Consider the following 22,386-nt stretch of genomic DNA (forward strand, 5'->3'; position numbering starts at 1 on the left):
GGCATAAAACCAATATACAGTCCTTAAATAACGTTAAAATACTTGCAAACGCAAATAAAACACGTTTTTTAAATTGTTCAAAATCCCATGGGATTTTTCTCCCATTTGCAAATTATGGGAGAAAAAAAATCCCATGGGAGAAAAAATCCCATGGGAAAATCGAAAATCCCATGGGAAAATGCAAAAATCCCATGGGTACCCCAACATTGCTTATAAATTTCATAGTGACGAAAACGCGTTTTTTGAGTGAAAATAACCAATTATTAATCAACGATAAGACTTTTATCGCATACTATGTCTCAAAGTAGCAAATCTTTAAGAAAAAGGGTACTTAAGTTTGCGAAATTTCGGTTTCGCAAAGTTTTTCCGGTGGCCGTTTTAAGCGGTTAAATCAGTTAAAAACGCTTATTTTTGCGATTTTTACCGATTAAACGCGGAACACAATCGGTAACGCTACTGTACTACCAGCATCGTTCAAATCAAAACATCCTAAACTTTATCATCACAAATTGAACCGATCAATCCGTTCTTTGTGTCAAGAAAATGAACATAACCTGGATATTCAGGGCTCCTGGCTTAAACATTAATTTTTATAGGTTTATAGGTTTACGAGGGTCTCCACAATTAAGAATAAAATTTATATTACTAATTTAAAACTATTAATTTTAATCGATATGTTTTCAGTAATATTTAAGTAAAGCCATGTTAATATGGCATTTAAACAAATTACTGTAACTTTCGTTAGTCTATTAGGTAATCATAAACAATTGTTCAACATAAAATGTAAGCGACATTTGATGAGCATAATTGTCTACACTTTACGTGCTAAGTTCACTAAAGCCATACAGGCAATACTTTATAGGTCACGTTTAATGTTTGCAAGCATTCAGTTCTATAAGTTTAAACTTAAATCGTAAAAACTATATCAGATCTAGCTAAAATGACAACTATTTTGTAGATACCAACCTGGTACGTAGACTGCAAAACACTCTGAATTAGTTTCAAAAGCGTCTTCAATGAACGTGTGTTGTTCTGTAATGGGTAATTAATAAGTTTCATTTACATATAATGATGTAAGATGACATCTGTGATAATTTTATAAACATTTATCATACTATGGACGAGAAAGAAAATAAACCAAAACAAACACAATATGTATGAGTTTTCAAATAGAGATGAATCGATTTTCAAGATAATAATGACTTAAGCATTTATATCATGGCTTGAAAAGTTTTATCCACGATGATACAGTCCAATCTTGTTATCTCGAAGTCGGCGGGACAAGAAAAAATATCGAGATAACGAGAGTTCGAGATATCCGATAAGGCGTTTTCAAAGAACAAACGAGACGAACATTTACCTTGTTATCACATCTAAATACCTGCTTAGTGGTCTAACTAAAGCCGTCAACGTGTGGCATAATACTCTCTACCTGATATATACGCGTTTTTACGAGGCACGATTTATTTTGCTATTAAAATGCTCAAAATGACGTTTTAAGAATTACAGAATTGCATGAACACATGCGGTTATAATTTTTCTAAACTGTCGAGTAAACATCCGGTAATGTTGCCTTTTAAAGTTATGATGCAATTGACGTCCAATCAAGACGAGGGTTTTCCATCTCAACATGCGTATATTACGTTCCGGAATACTGAACTGTACATGTACAGTTTGTAGTTTGAAATGCAAAGTTCAATCGGTTATTAGTAAAGGATCAAATAAAAATGAAAAGCCATTTTGAGTCTTGTCTTAATTATCTTTATTATCCTTATTACTCAATATCCCCAGAGTGACAGTTAAAGTGACAGGCCTTACTCATGTGTTAATGGCTAACGAAATTACACACGTGTGATCATTGATGCAATTAAAGGATCAATTTCCTACCGCACAGTATCGGGAGCAGTCGGGCGAAGCGTGACGGTGAAGTATCAAAGACATAATTTATCACCTTTTGCCGACACTGGAACAGTTATTCGCACTTCGAGATAACCACAGTAAAAACATGTAAAATCGGGACTCGGGACAAAATTTTATATCGACATATCGACTTATTCGACATAACGAAAATCGAGATATGCGATGTTTATTTATATAGATAAAGAAGGAAAAAAGTTGGGACATTGAGCTTACTTCGACATATCGAGAATATCGAGATATCCGATGTTGAGATAACGAGAGTGGACTGTATATTCATTTATTATTTCAAATAAAATACGTGAACTATATATTTAAAATACGTTTTCGGTTAAACAATGGATTATGATGTTTTGCATGATGGGTTGTGGCAGCATACAATCTGTTTCTTAAAGCATATCACGCACATTTATTGACATTTATTTCATTTAATGACATACACAAATGAAAAACTTAAAAAGGCGGATGTATCTATATAATAAAATAATTCAAGGTCTTAGAAAAATTAAAAAAATAAACCGAGGAAGGGACTCTTAAGTTTTGCAAATATATGGACTCTTAAAAAAAACATAACAGCTTAATGCTTATAAGTTGTTCCATTTGCAACAAAAAGGAAAACATTAAAAATAGATCAAAATGCTCCTTAGGCTCCTTAATGTGATTTCAAATTATACAACATGTTTTGGAAGACTGATCTAGTTATCTACTTATATTTTTTATGTGTTTGTGCTTTACACTTGTTTTAAACATGGTTTAGACAAGGTCTCAAACATTATGACTAAGTACCATGCTTTCTGTCAAACTGAGTGTACAACTATTGAACATATATATTGGGAATGTAAGCATGTCAATCAGTTAATAACTGAATTATTTTCGGGATGTTATCATTTTTCGATTTTTTAAAATATGCCTTCATTCGTACTTTGACATGCAAATACAAATGGACCCTTATACTTTATCTAAACATGTGTTTTGATAAAAATGTTTATTTATAATTGCAAAATGAGTAAAACTAAACCCACTCTAAAAGCAGCTAAATGGTAACTAGATTTGCATCGCCATGTACTCAACGAAATTAATTTTGATGATCTGCGTCAAAGTAAAGAATGGGAGTTACTGTTACCCCTTTTCCAGTAGTTGTGATATGGGACTTAATTTTTTCTGTTTTGGTCAAGTATTGCTCTAACAAATGTTGTTTATATTGTAATGTAGAGGCTTATGCATTTGAAATGTAATAAAATATGCATGTATTGTCTGTAAACTCTGTACGGTGTGATGTGGGATTCCCTCGCCCCTCGCACACCTATTCACGAGGACAACAAAATGTATTGAACGGGAAAAAGTATCATGCTTTTCAGAAACACATCTAGCATGTTCATAGGTTTTGAACTTATAACACAGTTTTTGATCGCATATAACCCAATTTTAATATTTACGTATTGTTTGTCACGATAATACACGTTTCATGAAGATTGACTTTATTTGATTGATTCTAGAATGGTTACAATGTTTCTCTAAAATTTTACATGGAAACCTAGATTTGGTCTCACATAATCAATTTTAGATCTAGATGTTGTGAAAATGCTGGCTAAATTCCATCAATATTGAGAAAAAACTGTCGTGTCGAAAGAGTAAACAACGTTTAATCTATACTTTCCTTAGTGACGTAGTTTTTAATTACATATGTGTCGATTCCAACATTCGTTTAGACATTCTAAGAAAGATAAATCAAGATCGAGTTATAGGCTTGTTTTCTACTCGTAACACGGGTTTACCTGGTGATCTAGTATTTTTAATGGTGTTTTTTTCCGAACTTTGCCAAATTATAAATGTTATAAACACTCTTGCCAAGATCAATAAAACTGATTCAGAAATGTTTCTTCTGCATCGATAACAGGGTCGTTTTTTCTAAGGTTCAACCGGGCAACCTTGACGTTAATAGCACTTGACTCGGATTTGAATTCGGCCAAGATATTGTAAAAATAATGATTCCGGGAAATTTAAATCAAGTTTAAGCCACAGCTGTGGCCTTTTTAGTGGTAATTAGGTCAATTTTGAAAACGCATGATGTAAGACAAACGACGACGGATATAGACGGACCACATAAGGTTACCCTTAGCTGATTCATGTACAAAGCTCGTTGACGCCTGAATAAAAGAGAACCGCCAATTTAAACATATTTGTTTAACTATCGTGACCTACACAACATTACCACATAATATATTTCCGATTAATACTACAATAAAGCTCCAACAATGTCATCCTTTTTTAATATCAGATCAATGCCATATTTGCGGGTTTTCAGGGTCAAATTAAAGTGAAGACAAGCTTGATTTAGCGTTAAATTTACAACTTACCTTTATACGCCTTTTTAAATAATTTCCACTGTTCGTCCGTATATGTGTTTTTCATCACAAGAAGTACATTAGCGTGTATATGTTTCGTATTGTCGTTGTATAATGGACCAATTTTTTCGATTCGGGGTCCTGAAACGATGACACTGAGATGAAAAATGTGTTAATATGAATAATCTTTTTTTTCTACATTTTCGTGATATTTTAATAACCATTAGAATTTGATGTTGGTATTAAAATCCTTCATATGATTTATCCAGGTAATACATGTTGGTCATTTGTTACTATCGGGGTATAACCGTGAAATAATATTCTCTTGGCCTAGTATTTGGAACATGGGACAAAAGGTTCCGATTAGTTCATAAATATTTGGCAACACATTAGGTCCATAGATTTGTTAAATGAAGCCGAAAGACCGCAAAAGGTGATCACAATAGCGTACCATGATAACGGTGTGCTCAGGTGTGCTAAAACTGTGTATCGGTTTACAAACATAGAAACGAACAGCGAATATAACATAATATTCAATGACTCACCAATAATGTACACAGAGTATAGTTTATTTTGTTTGTATGGCGTAATGAGTAGATTAAAAGAAAATATAACGTTCGAAATACAATGAACACATACATTTTAAACGGTTACTTATGGAAAAGCATAAATGTGTCCCAATACACATTTTTGTTCAAACCTTCATGTATTAAATGCTTGCTGGAAAAAAATAACACACACAACTACAGGTAACATTTGAGCGTATTGGAATGAATACCTGTGGGTACCGGTGTTTGAATTGATCTTATTGTTGTTTGACTTGTAAAGTTTATTTTATTTATTGAATGATTAAACTCACGGATCATCATTATTACAGATCGTTTGTTTTATATTCATTTAATTTAGCGTATGCTTATAAGACTTGTAAAATACTTAATTAAATAGAAAAGTAAAAAATGGGCTCATGTTAAAAAAAAAATTAAAGTTGTTCCAATATCTATAAGTATACGCTAACATGCGCAATTGCATGATGGTCAGATATAAGCATGCTGTAGTATATTTATAGCTAAGGTGTGTAAATCTTTTTTGACCTTATCGGTACGGCATACGTTTGAAAAGTATTCACTTTTGAAGAGGTGTTACGTATATTGCAGACGTTTAGACAAATCGTTTGAAAAAGCAACATATATTTATCGTTGTATGTTTTCAATTGGTTGGTCAGGAAAATAACAAAGTATATTTTTAAACTTTTAACGTGTGTGCGATTCACAAAAAAATAAACATACAACTGGAGAGTTTTGCTAGTCCGTCAAAAGTGTCAGTGCACTTTGAGATTTTAAATTCTTGGTCATATGATTACAAATTTGTCGCTCAATACATGCATTGGTTGTGGAAATCGTATGCCAACGTTGTACATCACTTTAACTTCATAATAGATCTTTTTTAATTGAATTATTTGTAGTCTATATTTTAAATAAAACAGATCTGTGTCTTCTCTGAGGCGCGCCGAATATCATCGCTTCCCCTTATACTTATTGTTCGCCCCTGTCATATTGATACCGGAAACACAGAAATTCGCATAAGCAAAACGACGGGCGTCCGCGACGTCGCCGAATTACATATTCCCTGTTTTGGTTCGCAAATGTAGTCGGACAAAGACAAATTTACGTTGCAATGCACACATATTGCATTATTCAAAGATGGCCGACAATGGTGTAAAGCAAGAACATCTAACAATCGAATGAAAGTCATGCATCATTGTCACATCATAAGTCATCATTATATTTGTATGGATAAATAAATCTCGTGCATGCAACAACACTGAAGACGACGTTTAAGATACAATAAACACATACACCTTACACGATTGAAACTTGAATGTGTGGCAGGAAACGACTCTGGTTTTGTTAAATAGACTTAACTCTATTCATACAGATTATCGTTCGAAAATCGAAAAGACTAACAGTTAGTGCAAGTGTCTTGTGTTGTGTCTTATGTTTGATACACTTAACAATACTGTAATGGTATGTTGAAGTGACCGTCAACCACAAACGACGAAAAAAGAAAAGTTCTAAAATACCGTATTTTTTTACAATTATTAGTTTATATCGATTAAAATATCATGACTGGTATATTACATTACTTGAAAAAAGTTTATATTTTCAGTATATTCGGTAATAAAATTTAGCGATGTGAAATCGAAAGTACATCGCGAAAATAGTTGACATAACGATATACACACAGTAAATAACGCAAGTAGATTGATAATTTTATATATAAAATATATACAATTCACTACGCATGCACACTTTGCATTCCTGGGTGAACCACGTGACGATGATGATCAATCTACTTGTGTTATTTATAGTTAACTAGGAGTAACCTGGTACCTGTACTCAGTAAAATTTTCTTACCGAAAATATTGAAAATATGAAAACTCAACAACTTTTTCAAGTAGAACTTTTCTTTTTTCGTCGTTTGTGGTTGACGGTCCATTTAAAGGACAAAACAAACTTTTGAAAGGTGAACACATACTATATATTATACGATGTCATCGTGAAATCGTCATGTTCATTACGTTATAATTTTCTGGGAATACTTGATTTGCTTTTGTGATTGAGCTGTTTGTATACAGGTGCTGTTGGCCAAATTTTGCAATATTGAAGATAGCAACTTGATATTTGGCATGCATGTGTATCTGATAGAGCTGCAAATTTTGGGTGGTGAAAGGTCAAGGTCAAGGTCAACCTTCAAGGTCAAAGGTCACGATCAAATATATGGTGGTGGCGGGACCTAGTGTTTCACAAACACATCTTGTTTGAATTATATAAGTCCCATTTTGAAATTGTGTTTTCAATTGTTTTCTATGTCCAATATTCTGCCTCATTTTGGACCATTAAAGTACCAAAATTCTGTCTTGCTAAAATGCAGAGTGCTAAAAATCTGTCTTTTAAAAATAAACAGCATAAAAATTCTGTTTGGAATAATAATATATACAGATGAAATTCTGATTCATTGTAATTCTGCTTCAATAATCTGTACAGATTTCGAGGCAGATTCTGCGTATGTGTCCTCTTTTGTACATAATAAATGAATTCTGTCTTGACTCTGGGGGTTCTGGGCAGATTTTATACAGACTCTGTACAAAATTTGCATAGAATGTTCGTACAGGTGAAACTCTTCTATTCTATGAATTGAGTAATGCATTACATGTGTGTTTTCATGATTTATACGGTATTATTAATTCTCATAATATGCTTTTACGCTGTATTATAATAGATAAACATGTATTAATAAAAGAACTTAAAAACTTATATAGGTTGGGATATTATTAACGTTATTGAAATTGCTTCAAATTACACGAAACTCAGGTGAAAAATTGCTTATCTATGATATTGAGGTTAACAACTAATAAAATGCCAACCTTTTCCTTGTGTTTATGTAATTTCCTACTTATTAGAGGCTTGGGCTTATTTGTATGCAGAAAAGTGTTCAATTATTTTAAATTATTATAACATGTTGAACATCTTAGTATTGTTCAGGTGACTGGGACCATGTTGAGAATACTTTTTTGGCGTTTCTTAGCAATTGTATCAATCAAGTTTATTTGCTCCTAGTGGTTTTATGTTAATACAATTTGGACTTTATAAAGGGAAATACGGTATGCCCCTTTAATTTAACATTTGTGATGTCTAAATTATTTTACTACAATGTATTTCCATTTATTACAGACAGATATTTAGCTTGACAAAAATGGAGTATGGGCAATACAGTGATCACATTTAGGATTTGAAAATGTGAGCCCCTCCTCAGCTCTTGTTTGTTCTTTTTTAAAATGAGCAGAAAACACACAATAACTTTCAAACCTAAAGTTTTCAAATGATTTCTTATTTAAAACATTGTGTGTTTAGCATCAGAAACATAACTTATTTTAATATATTATAAAGTTGACGGGTTGTGGGCATTCCACAGAAAAATACTTATTTAATGGATGAGATGTATATAAAGTTCTGCATGCACACTTCTGATCATGGTTGTGTCAAGGTAGGAACATCTTTCAAGTGAGTGGATTCTGAAGGAATAGGTGCGCATCCAAATAGGACACAGTATTAAGATTTTGACTTCAATTTGTATATTTTTTGTCAGTTATTTCATCCATATGCAGTTGTTCATTTATCATATTAGCTAACAAAGCACATTGTGTAAATAAATTGATATATTTAGAAAAAATGTAAATTCACCCATAATTGAGAAAATATATGATATTTGAAAATCAAATTATTAATTGTGAAAAACAATTATTTTTTGGGTTCATTGTTGTAAAATAGAATGAGATGATTGAAAACCAATCTGTTAAATGGTGTGTGTTTTCTGCACAGAAAAAAATATATTTCTTTTGAACTGATGCTTCTAAACTTTTAAAAATAAAACAATCCAATGTTTACTGATCGAGGAAAAAATTTGTCTTTTACCACCAATGATCTATAAAATACATAAAATGTATTCTATAGGTCTTTGTTACTATTAAGAACATGGTCGAATAATTGCTTAAATCAACTGAAAAAAGCCCTGAATGTTATTCACATTTTTTTTTAGTTATAGGCTTTACACATGAGTTCATGGATGATGATCTCAGTACTGTATGTTTTATTTAGCTTTACAAATCTTAAGAAGCTCTTATAGAATGCATTTATAACAGGTTTTTTTTCTGGGGTTTTTGCCATCTTTTATAATTGACAACAAATGCCCAGAGGCTATACATTCCCAGCTGTTAGCACAGTATGGTGCTCCGAGTGCAGCAGATTGGAATGCACAGTAGGGTGCTCCCAGTGCAGCAGATTGGAATGCACAGTAGGGTGCTCCCAGTGCAGCAGATTGGAATGCACAGTAGGGTGCTCCAAGTGCAGCAGATTGGAATGCACAGTAGGGTGCACCCAGTGCAGCAGATTGGAATGCACAGTAGGGTGCTCCCAGTGCAGCAGATTGGAATGCACAGTAGGGTGCTCCCAGTGCAGTAGAGTGGAATGCACAGTAGGGTGCTCCCAGTGCAGCATATTGGAATGCACAGTAGGGTGCTCCCAGTGCAGCAGATTGGAATGCACAGTAGGGTGCTCCCAGTGCAGCAGATTGGATGCACAGTAGGGTGCTCCCAGTGCAGCAGATTGGAATGCACAGTAGGGTGCTCCCAGTGCAGCAGATTGGAATGCACAGCATGGTGCTCCCGGTGCAGCAGATTGGAATGCACAGTAGGGTGCTCCCAGTGCAACAGATTGGAATGCACAGTATGGTGCTCCCGGTGCTGCTGATTGGAATGCACAGAAGGGTGCTCCCAGTGCAGCAGATTGGAATGCACAGTAGGGTGCTCCCAGTGCAGCAGATTGGAATGCACAGTAGGGTGCTCCAAGTGCAGCAGATTGGAGTGCACAGTAGGGTGCTCCCAGTGCAGCAGATTGGAATGCTCAGTAGGTAGCTCCAAGTGCAGCAGATTGGAATGCACAGTAGGGTGCTCCCAGTGCAGCAGATTGGAATGCACAGTAGGGTGCACCCAGTGCAGCAGATTGGAATGCACAGTAGGGTGCTCCCAGTGCAGCAGATTTGAATGCACAGTAGGGTGCTCCCAGTGCAGCAGATTGGAATGCACAGTAGGATGCTCCCAGTGCAGCAGATTGGAATGCACAGTAGGGTGCTCCCAGTGCAGCAGATTGGAATGCACAGTAGGGTGCTCCCAGTGCAGCAGATTGGAATGCACAGTAGGGTGCTCCAAGTGCAGCAGATTGGAATGCACAGTAGAGTACTCCCAGTGCAGCAGATTGGAATGCACAGTAGGGTGCTCCCAGTGCAGCAGATTGGAATGCACAGTAGGGTGCTCCCAGTGCAGCAGATTGGAATGCACAGCTATATTGTGATGTAAAAATTGGAATATGCCTTATTCAAATGGATGAATACCAGATTGCCGAGTTCCACATTGCCGATTCCCAGTTTGCCATGTCAAAGAATAAAAATGAAAAATAATATTGTAGAAAGGTGTTATTTGATAGTATTTGCACCGTGGATACAAGTGTTAGGGTGTTGTTGTTTTTTCACAGAGCTCATGATTTTATTTTATTAAACATATAATATTATTTTCACATTTATACATATATTTTTGTCCATATATTTTGCACCAGTTGCCACTGGGAACAATTTGTTTTAAGTCAATAGTCTGTTCTCTAATGAATCTCAGGTGTTATATAATATTATAGAATCATTTTGTTTTTATTTTTGAATCTCTGATCGTAAGGAAATGATACTTTGAATGTCTGGTTTGTGCAATGTACTGTCACATTGTGGTTATTAGCTCCCCTCTGCACAAAGTGCTCATAGGGAGCTTTCATGATACCGTGTTGTCCGTCGTCCATCGTCCGTGCTTGCTTTAACGTTTTACTTCAAACTACTTTTCTTCCTGAACCGCTGGGAAGAATTTAATGAAACTTCACAGGAATAATCTTAGTGTGACTCTTTTTCAAAGTTCAAACAAACTATACATAACGCTTTTAATAATAAATATCAATGATTAAACATGTGGTACAATTTTATTTTGTTATTAGAGTCAAAAGATGTGTCAAAAGATACCCTGGATGCTTGGGAGCGTACCTGGTCTTCATCAGCAAGGAGCCAGCTCGTTGATCGAAAGCGAGAAAAAGGTGCAACAAATGGATATCTTGAACAGCAGGTAACCTTATCAATTATGTTTTGAAATAAAAGCAGTAAATGTAAGGCCCACACTCGCAGATGAATGGCAGTAAACAACGTAGCTACCTTAAGGATAATAGCGATTTCTCCTCAATTTAAGTTGTTGTTTTGATCACCTTGTTTCAATGTGCTTTGAGTGAGCTGTTATGACTAGTATCATCATCTTATTTCTTAGGTTGTGTCCTTTATTGCTGGCAATTTAGTTCCTCACCTAAAGTAGTATTTGTATGCTCCCGAAGGGTGGCATATAGTTTTTGAACTGTCCGTTAGTCAGTCAGTTTGTCCGTCCATCCGAAAACTTTAACATTGGTCATAACTTTTGCAACATTGAAGATAACAACTTGATATTTGGCATGCATGTGTATCTCATGGAGCTGCACATTTTGAGTGGTGAAAGGTCAAGGTCATCCTTCAAGGTCGAAGTTCAAGGTCAAAGGTCACATTTTTCAATCTTAAAGATAACAACTGAAACTTGGAATTGATGAATGATTAAAGCCACATACCTTATTTGGCATAGTTAATTTAAGTATAACTAAGAAACATATTTTATCTCTGTCAATTAGAATATATCTGGTGGTTATAAGGTCTTTTGCACTTTAAAACTTAATAAAAATCGCATTTGTCGAAATGGACGTATACGTATAGAAATCCTACTTTCGGTTTTAAAAGCGGTACCGTTTGAAAAATAATAAATTACTTGCTCACTAGGCTATAGATTTAATGACAATTTTGGATATTTTCAAATTGCATCTATATGAATTGATAAACATGTATTTCATTTCAAGGTCAGAGGCAAAGTGTGTGGCTTTTAGATTCACCCGTGGAGCTGTTTGTCCGTCGTTATGTCATTTCGTCCATCCAACCGCCCGTTACACATTGAATTATGTAATGCCCTCCGAGTAGTGTTTTTCCCAGAAAGGCAAAGGGGCATGGCGCATTACTTTCAAAAAGGGCATTTTAACGCGCAATTTATGCAAAAAAGGGGCAAAATCGTTCCTTAAATACCTGGTTTTGGTAGAAACATTTAATCAGAGGCTGTTGTGCGAAAAACATTTACATATAAACAAGCACATTTAATGGCAATTGATGTATTTAATTTTCTGTAATTAATATTAATGTATTTACATTGCAATATTCATTTAAGTTCCATGTTGTTTCAGTACACTGTACAGCACGACAAACATGATATAGCAATATATGCATATGAATCTGATACACAGATCCACTAACATATAAGATAAACCATGTTTGTCTTATTACATTTTTAACGATAATCCTGTAAGGTGTTTTAATTTAGCGAGTTAACTTAACGCTAACAATTTGCAAACATTCGTTTCCGTGACAAACATCCCCTGAGTAGATTACTAATAAATATGTTGTTGGTATCTAAAACGGTTTATGCATCGTTGATTATCACAGGCATTTCGTTAATCCAAATTAAATGTTTGATCTCCATCGTTAATGCGATCGTTATTTGCCATTTTTGCCGAGAGTCACAATTTAATATCTGTATAGCCTGACATCTTGTTAAATTGATGTAAGTGACAGGTGCCTATAGCAACGTAAAATCGTATTATATGTCCGCCTAATACGCGATTCATATTTTGTTTTATTAGACTACGTTACAGTAATTGTTTCAATTAGTAATTAACTTAAAGACGATAACGATAAAGAAAAAACTTGTGTGTTTTTTAATTTAATGACGCGTAAAAGTAAATGAATTATGCTTAAAATGCACATTTTCCACGAGGATAACATCGAGGTTTTTATCATCAGTCTCCGAAGCAACTGATTTCAACGTGGAGGTTTACACATAACGGACCGATTAGTGTGTTTGGTATAACAAAGACACTGACATTTCAATTAAATAAGAAATAATCGACGTGTAAGCGTTGGTTATTGCGGGAATAACCAAGGGTATGGAGTTCCGATGCGCAGTAAGAATCCACGAATGCGTAGCCCGAGTGGTTTGATAACAAGCATCGGAATGACATGCACCAATATAAAATATTGACTGAAATTGATCATTTGTCATGTGTTTTAATCGACTGCATAAAAGGGACAAACGAAAAAAGGGACGTCAGCTCCAAAGGCAGCTTCTATACCTAAAACTTCATCAGCAGCGCAAGCAGCAACTACACTGAAACCAACATTAACAATAGTTGTAAGTAGAAGAAGTTTCAATTCAGATGATTCAATTGCAGTCATTATAACCCTTTTATGGAATTCACATTTTGAGTGGTGAAAGGTCAAGGTCATCCTTCAAGGTCAAATGACAAATACCACAGGTGGAAGTAACGTACCTTGGATAGTATTTTTTTTAGGAGCCCAATATATTCAAATAAATATATTAAATCATGTTTAATGAGAAAAGAATTGACAAAGAGCCATGAAAAAAATCCCCACCCTTTGATATTGGAATCATAACAAGGTCATTAACTAGACTTTATTATAGACCTGTCTTCGCGGGCCGCAAAAATGTCAAAAATAGATTTAATCCAAAGCATCCCTTGTTCATCTTATGGGTAATTGAACAACCTTTCCAAAAAAGTTAATTTAAAAAATATCTGTCCAGCCGTTAACTCACAGTCAGTCGAAAACCGAGCAATATTTCGAGTCCGTTTGTCAACCCGAATAAATCTTCAACAGACTTTCAAACAATATTTTTGACTTTTCTCCCCTTATTCGATAGCTCGCGTCCTATTCATTTAAAACAACGAGGCGTGTCACATAATGCATGCATATGCAACAACTTACCCCTAAAAACTAATTCCAAAACAATCAGAATGATAGTTGTTGTTGTTGATTGGATATTTATGTGCCTGGCTCTGTCAGTGTAATTCACCGGCAAGCCGGGTTCAACAGCGATGGCTACTTTCGTTTTCAAGTTAATCAAATTAAGAGTTAAAACAGTTGTTGCAAAGAAAATAAATAACATTTGGAATAAGTTTTTAGGGGTAAGTGGTTGCATATGCATGCATTATGTGACACGCCTCGTTGTTTTAAATGAATAGGACGCGAGCTATCGAATAAGGGCAGAAAAGTCAAAAATATTGTTTGAAAGTCTGTAGAAGATTTATTCGGGTTGACAAACGGACTCGAAATATTTCTCGGTTTTCGACTGACTGTGAGTTAACGGCTGGACAGATATTTTTGAAGTTAACTTTTTTGGAAAGGTTGTTCAATTGCCTATAGGAGGATTAAGGGATGCTTTGGATTAAAGCTATTTTTGACATTTTTGCGGCCCGCGAAGACAGGTCTATAATAAAGTCTAGTTAATGACCTTGTTATGATTCCATTATCAGAGGGTGTTTTTTTTTTCATGGCTCTTTGTCATTTTTTTCCTCATTAAACATGATTTTATATATTTATTTGAATATATTGGGCTCCTAAAAAAATACTATCCAAGGTACGTTACTTCCACCCGTGACAAATACATTGCTTCAAAGCGTCGCAGTAGGAGGCATTGTGTTTCTGGCAAACACACATCTTGTTGTTCAAGGGATCCAACGGGAGACACTTAAATGTTTTGCTCCAGTCAAGCCTGCACGATGGCCCTGGAGCAGTGCCAATAAGAGTTCCAAACTATGTTGAACACCTCAACAGTGACCAGCGGGATGTGTACCGGGACATTCTTCAAAACCTAAGGAGCACAAAAGCACCATGACGGAGCTAGCAATGACCTTGTGACATGTGAACAAATAGCAAACTTTTTTGTGTAAATACGACAAAAAAGAAACTGGATGTCTTTTCAAAGAAGATTGACAAGCAAGAACAATTGATTTTAAGTTTATGTAAATCTGTCAGTAAAGTTCTTAACCAAAATGAGTTGGGGGAATCTGACGTCTGTGTTCATGTGTACGACAGTCAGGGTACGGACGATGTTCAAGCATCGGATGGTACGTTTGAATTAGATTGTAATAGTTTGGATGTTGTTTTGTTGGTGCGGATAGTTATTTAAGTCTTTCAGTGGAAGGTAGTTTGGATGTTGGTTTTGTTGGTGCGGATAGTTATGCAAGTGTTTCAGTGGAAGGTAGTTTGGATGTTGGTTTTGTTGGTGCGGATAGTTATGCAAGTGTTTCAGTGGAAGGTCAGTGCTCTCCTGCTCTTAGTGAGCAGGATGTAGGACTAGTCGGTGGTGATCAGTCTGATTTTCACAACAGTGATCGGAATGTAGAAATAGTTTGTAGAGGTCGGTCACATGTCGTTGATAGTGGGAGGGCTGCAGGAATAGTTGGTGGTAGTCCGTCTGGTGTTGATAGTGGTAGGACAGCAGGAATAGTTGGTGATAATCAGTCTGGTGTTGATAGTGGTAGGACAGCAGAAATAGTTGGTGATAATCAGTCTGGTATTGTTTATAGTTGTAGGGCAGCAGAAATAGTTGGTGGTGGTCAGTTTGGTGTTGATAGTGGTAGGCAGCAGGAAAAGTTGGTGGTAGTAAGTCTGGTGTTGATAGTGGTTGGGCAGCAGGAATAGTTGGTGGCAGTCAGTCTGGTGTTGATAGTGGTTGGTCAGCAGGAATAGTTGGTGGAAGTCAGTCTGGTGTTGATAGTGGCAGAGCAGCAGGATAAGTTGGTGGCGGTCAGTCTGGTGTTGATAGTGGTAGGGCAGCAGGAATAGTTGGTGGTAGTCAGTCGGGTGTTGTTGATAGAGGTAGTGCAGAAGGAATAGTTGGTAGTAGTCAGTCTGGTGTTGTTGATAGTGGTAGGGCAGCAGGAATAGTTAGAGGTAGTCAGTCTTGTGTTGTTCGAAAATATACATCATTTCTGAATCTTAATATTTGCTGAAACCACACCTGTGGCTGAAATTGGTATATTGTATAACAGTGTACAAACTGTTGATTGACAGCCAATTGACACTTTTACACCTAACTGATTGAATTACAGTTTAGTGTATATAGTGTATGTCTTTGTAAATATTTACAACATGTATGTTGAACAACTGTGTTGTTTACATTTTCTTTTCTGATATAATTCTGGCAATCACTTTTTCAATATAAAACAAATGTGCATAGATCTAATAGGAGAGGTTTACAGGTTAGCCAATATGCTAAAATAGAATCACTGATAAGCACTGCCCATAACAACTGTTGCTGGTATTTCAATCTTTGTTGATCTCTGTGTGTACGGCACAATTTTAACATCTAAATATTATTTTATTTAGCAAATCTGTAATTTTCTTCTTGTCCCATAATTCTGCACATATATTCACATTATAATCATTTTTAAGTAAACTAGTTAGCTTTTTCTAGTATACAGATATAGTATACAGATATTCATGAGAAAAAGATAAACGTTAACAAAAAGATACCGAATTATCTTTACTTAATCCAATATCAATTTGGGATGGAAACGTCCACATGAATATTATTTTGGTCAGGAAACGTCTTGGGAGAAAACGGTTTTCGATGGAAACGTCCACCGTGAGAAAATGGTTTGGGGTGGAAACATCTGGTAACCGTTATTCCCATTACATTTTAAAAGAATATTTCGTACACCTCGGTCAGTTATAACATAATAATGATGCAGTCTCAAGTGTTAAGCAATAGCAACCGAGTTGCACCCAGCACTCTTTAACCTTCTAATTGTTGTTTCAATATGTTTTGGAGTCCGATGCGGCATGTTGTCGCCGAATTTTTCGCAATGACTGAATTTCCGGAATACAGTACCCAACCTTGAACGTAGGGATAACCTACACTATAAATTACAAACAACAACACAGACTTATACGTTTCCAAAAAAATAATCTGTCTACCGCGCATTTGATTAAAAAACGCGGGTTTTCTTTTTCGCATGCGTATACGGCGTGCTGTAAATCTATAAATAGGACATATCTTAATATAGTGCACATAAGCCCCGCCTTTTCATCGGTTTTCATCGCTATGCACGCGCAATGAAATAAGCCCAAACAATCGCAATCAATCGCAAAAAAAACCGCTTAAAAACGGTTTTAAACGGTTTAACACGCAATCGCTATTATTCGCAACCTTGCGGAACAGTCGCTAATTATTCTGTATAACATGAATACGTTTCAATACAATAGGGAAACATACAAACCTTGAGTGTCGTGGGTTGTAACTTTGGTTGTCTCGGCTAAACATGTTGCAGTTGCGTTCTCCAATATGTCAGCAGCTGCCAAGAAATAAACAGTTTAAACTAACCGATTTTCAATACCTGTATAATATAATTATATTAGTATATTATGCGATTGAGTTATCGTTAAGCTCCGTGTTTTACACGTTGATTAACTACATTTCTTTAAATGTAGTCTTGGTTGTCAGATCAATTAAATGTTTCCCAATATTAACAATAACCATTAATATACGATTTGATTGATAATGTTGAATTATTTACCGCGTATACATGGCGCCAACATTTAACGATTATAATATAACATAATATTACACTGAAATAAATCAAGAACATAATGTAGTTGCATCTAACGGATCATTTATTTAAACTGTGCTCTGTTATGTATACTAAACTAAACTCATTCTTTACTCATAATCCAAAAAACAATTCTACATGATAAATGATTTTTAGTTGATGGAATTGAATGCACAGAGTCGGACAATCATACTACTTAAGCAAACGAAATGTTTTATATTGAGCCTTACTCGTGGCGTTTTACTTCATTCTAATCTTTTAAAAGTTTACAGTTTGGTGTCATCCAAAATGCCATAATATCTAAAACATAAAAACAAAATTAAATCCACTAAACAAAAAACAATATAAAACGGGTAAAAGTAATAAATTGACTGTTGAATTTGCAATGTGTTCAGTGTTTGCATGCACACAAATTCCGATCGGTAAATATATATTTTATGATTTATGCAGGACAAAGCTTTTACACATGTCTTACGTACACTTTTTACTAGTCTTAGTTTGAAGCAGTACTTATCGTCAGTCGAGTGGTCGAATTGATGTACTTTTATTACAGGTTTTAATAAGACGACATAAATTAACCAGTAAACAACTTAAAATAAGACCGCAGCATGCCAGAAAATGAATGTACTAAAAGTTGCGGAATAAACGGCTACAAACTTTGGTGTGTCTATTTTAAATCAGAAGCATCGAAAAGCGAGAACAGCGTTTTAATGTTTGCTGCATTTTCTAAGCAAAGCCAACAGAAAAATAGGAATTCTCGAAAAGAAAAAGATCTGCATTAATCCCGTTCAAAAATATGTTCTTTACAATTTCATTCATGAGGAAACATATTATCTGGTGCTCAAATTTATAAACCTACTTCAATAATATTGCTGCAAATGCAAATTCGTACAGTCAATAACAGTTTGATGTATTTCAATCCCTTTATCAATATAAAATAACAGTAGATAATATATTCTGATATACTGGATATATGTAACCGCAGGTTGGAAACTTATCGCCATAATGGAGATCTTAAACCTCAGGTCGGAAACTTAACAAACCTGACAGAGGGATGGGTCCACACGACGACTTAAGTTTAAAAAAATGACGGTCTAACTTCCAAGTTTAATGAACAAAAAATATAAATAGTGAATCACTAGGGACATGATGTTCATAACGGATTCCATTCGTGCAAATTCAATTACAGTTTTAAATATTGTTTATGTAGCCATTTCTGAACACGATGCATGAATTTTTTACTGATTTTCCTATTAGTTACATTGATTAATGATAAAAATAACTCTATACTGTAAAACCTAAAAAGGAAGTCCTAAACGTTTATTTAAATGAATGGATTAAATTCTGGTTGTTTTATTCAAATTTCGGGTTGCTGAAAAAAAGATAAACGGTTGCAAAATAATCTGACATTGCTCCCACATGTTCTCCATAAAATGCATGTAACGAATATTTAAGTAAGAGTTTGGCAAGAAATCGATAAACAAAATAGTAAACTTAAATATTCGTGAAAAGAGTTCGGCGTTAGAGCAAATTAGGACATGGTCTTTAATTCATTTGATTTGATTACTTATCTAAGTGTTGGCTTACTTTGCGCTTCTCTAGGTCTATGTGGATTTGGCTCAGACATGATGCTCGCGATCTTTGTCTCTGTGTCAGTACCCGGGAAACATATAAAGTACGTTCATCGTGTACATTATAGCATATTTTGTAGTTAGGTTAGGGTAATCGGTCTTTAACAATTACCATTAAAACGACATACCGTTGTCAAAATAATCAGTCACAATTTTCAACTGTTCTGCAGAGGATATGGTAGAATGTAAGGTCAAGATTTTTGGATTTTCCTTGTCCAGCTCAATTGTTTGCAACGGTATCTCTTCTGAAATGTGAATTTGTTTAAACAAAAATATCGGCCAACAAACAAAATGGAAATTGTTTATATCATTGATTAAGTTAAATAAGTTGATTCAGACTTTCATTTCGTCTTACTGTAAATCATTTGAAAGAATCACCCCATTTTGATACTTAGTGTTTGTACTTTTGTTTAATGAAAATTGAATCACACTTCTAAACAAAATAATAATTTCTCTAAAACATTCAGTGCAATCATTTTTTTCTTACACAATCGAAACTCATTTTGCACATATCTTTACTCAAATAACTATTGATTATTTATTCTAAGGATGAGTCAATTGTTTTTATGATTCTGTGGCACACATATGTCAATGTCTGAAATATTTGCATAAACAGTGATAATTTAGCACAATGAAAATGGTTTATTTTGCGTTCTTGTTTTTTCCGACTTCAGCGCTGTCTTCCAGAAAAAGACAGACATACCGCGCATATTTATTTACGTGTTTCGTTTTATCAAAATGATTGATAAAAAACGTAAATAATTAGCCTGTATACTGGGCAGCTGTTCTTACCCGACACTTACATAAACTGCATTAATTTTCATTTGCCAGGGAAATTATCAAATATTGATAGTGTTCAAATTTTTAAATAATGATAAATATGTTGAAAACACCTACAATATTGTGTTGCAGTTTAGACGGACACTTACGTCGTAGTAGTGTTAATACTTGTATTTTGTAAATTAATTTAACTCTCTTGTCTAACATGGTAAAATTTGCAAAGTTACTAACGTATTATGATTGTTTGTGCATGTCGGGGCTAAATAATGTGTTGCATCGTTTTCTTTTTAAGACGTATAACCAGCGCAAGCATGAATCGCCCTATAAGTGAACTATATACCTTTAATTGGAGGTTACAATATGGGCCTGGAGGTAAGTCTTTTCTACCTCTTTTATTAAACTGTTTGTTTATAATATTATTCTTTCACAAAGTTTTGATTTCATAGAGGATATTTGTTGGATCCGGTGGATTATCGATTTTAATTCACGAGTGATCATAGAAAATAATATTTTCACGAGTGGCGCAGCCACGAGTGAAAATATATGTTTTCTATGATCACGAGTGAATTAAAGTCGATAATCCACCGAATCCAACAAATTTTCTTTTTATTTAATGCATTTTTCACAGTTTATATACATTGTTCAAGAGTTTAACTAACGAATTTTGCTGGGATAATGACGTCATTTCGTCAAAAAAATGACGTCATTTCACAGTAAACAATGAAAATTATCGATAATTCTCACTGATAATTTTCACTGTTTGAAACAGTGAAATTATCAGTTTTAATTCACTGATATTTCTCTATAAACCACCGGAAAGCATTAAATAAAAACGACATATTGCAAAATCAATCCATAAAATCACATGTTAAACAATATTTATAAATTGTTCAATTTTTTTATATTTGTTACCTTTCAAAACAATAATGTTCTAACGATCCTATCGCATTGAATAAATTAAAAAAAAACGCCATTGATGTTAACTCTATGCCATTACATTAAATCCCGACTGAATAAATAAACATAATCATACAAGAAGCACAATCAAAGTATATTTTTCAAGACCCATTATTAAATTTATCTAGTGTATCATTTATTCAACAATGTCGACTTAACTGTGAATGTAACTTTTAATTCATTTTCAAGTGCAATTTGCTTATCTGTATTTATCTACGTTAAGGACCGGAAAACGCCGAATGATAAGATTTTCGTATATTTCCTTAAAATCACGAACATATGGTTCTCCATTTAAAAATGACGGTCTAAATGCTAGATTTCATGAACACAAATATAAATAGTGTGTTACCAGAGACATGATTTTCATAACGGATTCCACTCGTGCAAATTCAATAAGTTTTTAAAAACTTAAAAAGAACATTCTAAACGTTTAATGAAATAAATGGATTAGAGTGTGGTTGTTTTATTCAAATTTCAAGAAAAAAAGATAAAAGGTTGCAAAAATATCTGTCATTGCTCCATCATGTTCTCCAGAAAATGCATGAAGCGAATATTTAAATAAGCGTTTGGCAAAATAATAGATAAGTAAAAGGTTAACTTAAATACTCGTGGAAAGAGTTCGGTGTAGATGCAAATAAGGACATGGTTTTAATTCTTTTGAGTTGATTACTAATCCAAATGTTGGCTTACTTTGCGCTTCTCTAGGTTCAGCTGAGGTTGGCACAGACATGCCGCTCGCGATCTGTGTGTCAGTGTCAGTATCCGGGACACCTATGAAATATGTTCATGTGTATATTATATAAGTAATGTTAGGGTAATCGATTTTTTTTAAATAAACTTAAAACGAAATACCTTCGACAAAGTAATCCAACTTATCTTCAGAGGATATAGTAGACTTTAATGCCAAGACTTTTGGCTTTTCTTCGTCTAGCGCAATTGTTTGTAACGGTATTTCTTCTGAAATATGAATTTGTTAAATACGATAATATCGGACAAGAAACACAATGGAAATTGCTTATATAATAAATAAAGTGTAATGACATAATTCAGACTTTTATTTCGTCTTACTGTAAATCATTTGAAAGAATCTTACTTTTGTCACGTAGTGTTTGTACTTTTGTTAATGCAAATTGAATCACACTTTCAAACAAAAGAATAATGTTTTTTCCAAATATTCAGTGCAAACATTTTTTCCGTGGATGGTCTTACACAATCAAAACTTATTGTACACATGTCTTTATTAAAATTACTATTGATCATTAGGTATAAGGATGAGTCAATTGTTATTATGATTTTGCGACAAAAATATATTAATGTCTTAAATACTGGAAAGTGTTAATTTAACACAATGGGCACGGTTTATTCGCGTTCTTGTTTTTTTTTTCGCCTTTAGCTGTCTTCTAAAGAACAGACAGAAATACCAAGCATAATATCAAAATTTTTGATAAAAACAAAATACGTAAATTAATAGCCTGTTTTAAATGTGTACACTGGGCAGATGTTCTAACCCGACACTTACATAAGCCGCATTAATTGTCATTTGCCAGGCAAATGAGCAAATATTGAAAGTTTTCAAATTAAAAAAAGCATGCATTTTGTTGAAAAAAACTAAAACATTTTGTTACAGTTTAGACGGGC

At 34.4% G+C, this 22,386-nt stretch overlaps 1 protein-coding gene across 1 annotated transcript; it reads right to left on the reverse strand.

Moving 5' to 3' along the window:
* Positions 1–4,041: 4,041 nt before the first annotated feature.
* Positions 4,042–21,701, reverse strand: LOC127857237 (uncharacterized). The gene is made up of 5 exons (XM_052393654.1): positions 21,439–21,701; positions 19,140–19,256; positions 17,051–17,125; positions 4,275–4,403; positions 4,042–4,064 (listed from the first exon to the last, which is right to left on the reverse strand). Exons 1-5 carry the CDS (start codon positions 21,476–21,478, stop codon positions 4,042–4,044), a joined length of 384 nt encoding a protein of 127 aa, XP_052249614.1. The 5' UTR covers positions 21,479–21,701.
* Between the last annotated feature and the right edge of the window lie 685 nt (positions 21,702–22,386).

This window comes from Dreissena polymorpha, chromosome 14, assembly GCF_020536995.1.
Source record: "Dreissena polymorpha isolate Duluth1 chromosome 14, UMN_Dpol_1.0, whole genome shotgun sequence".
Lineage (NCBI taxonomy): Eukaryota > Metazoa > Mollusca > Bivalvia > Myida > Dreissenidae > Dreissena > Dreissena polymorpha.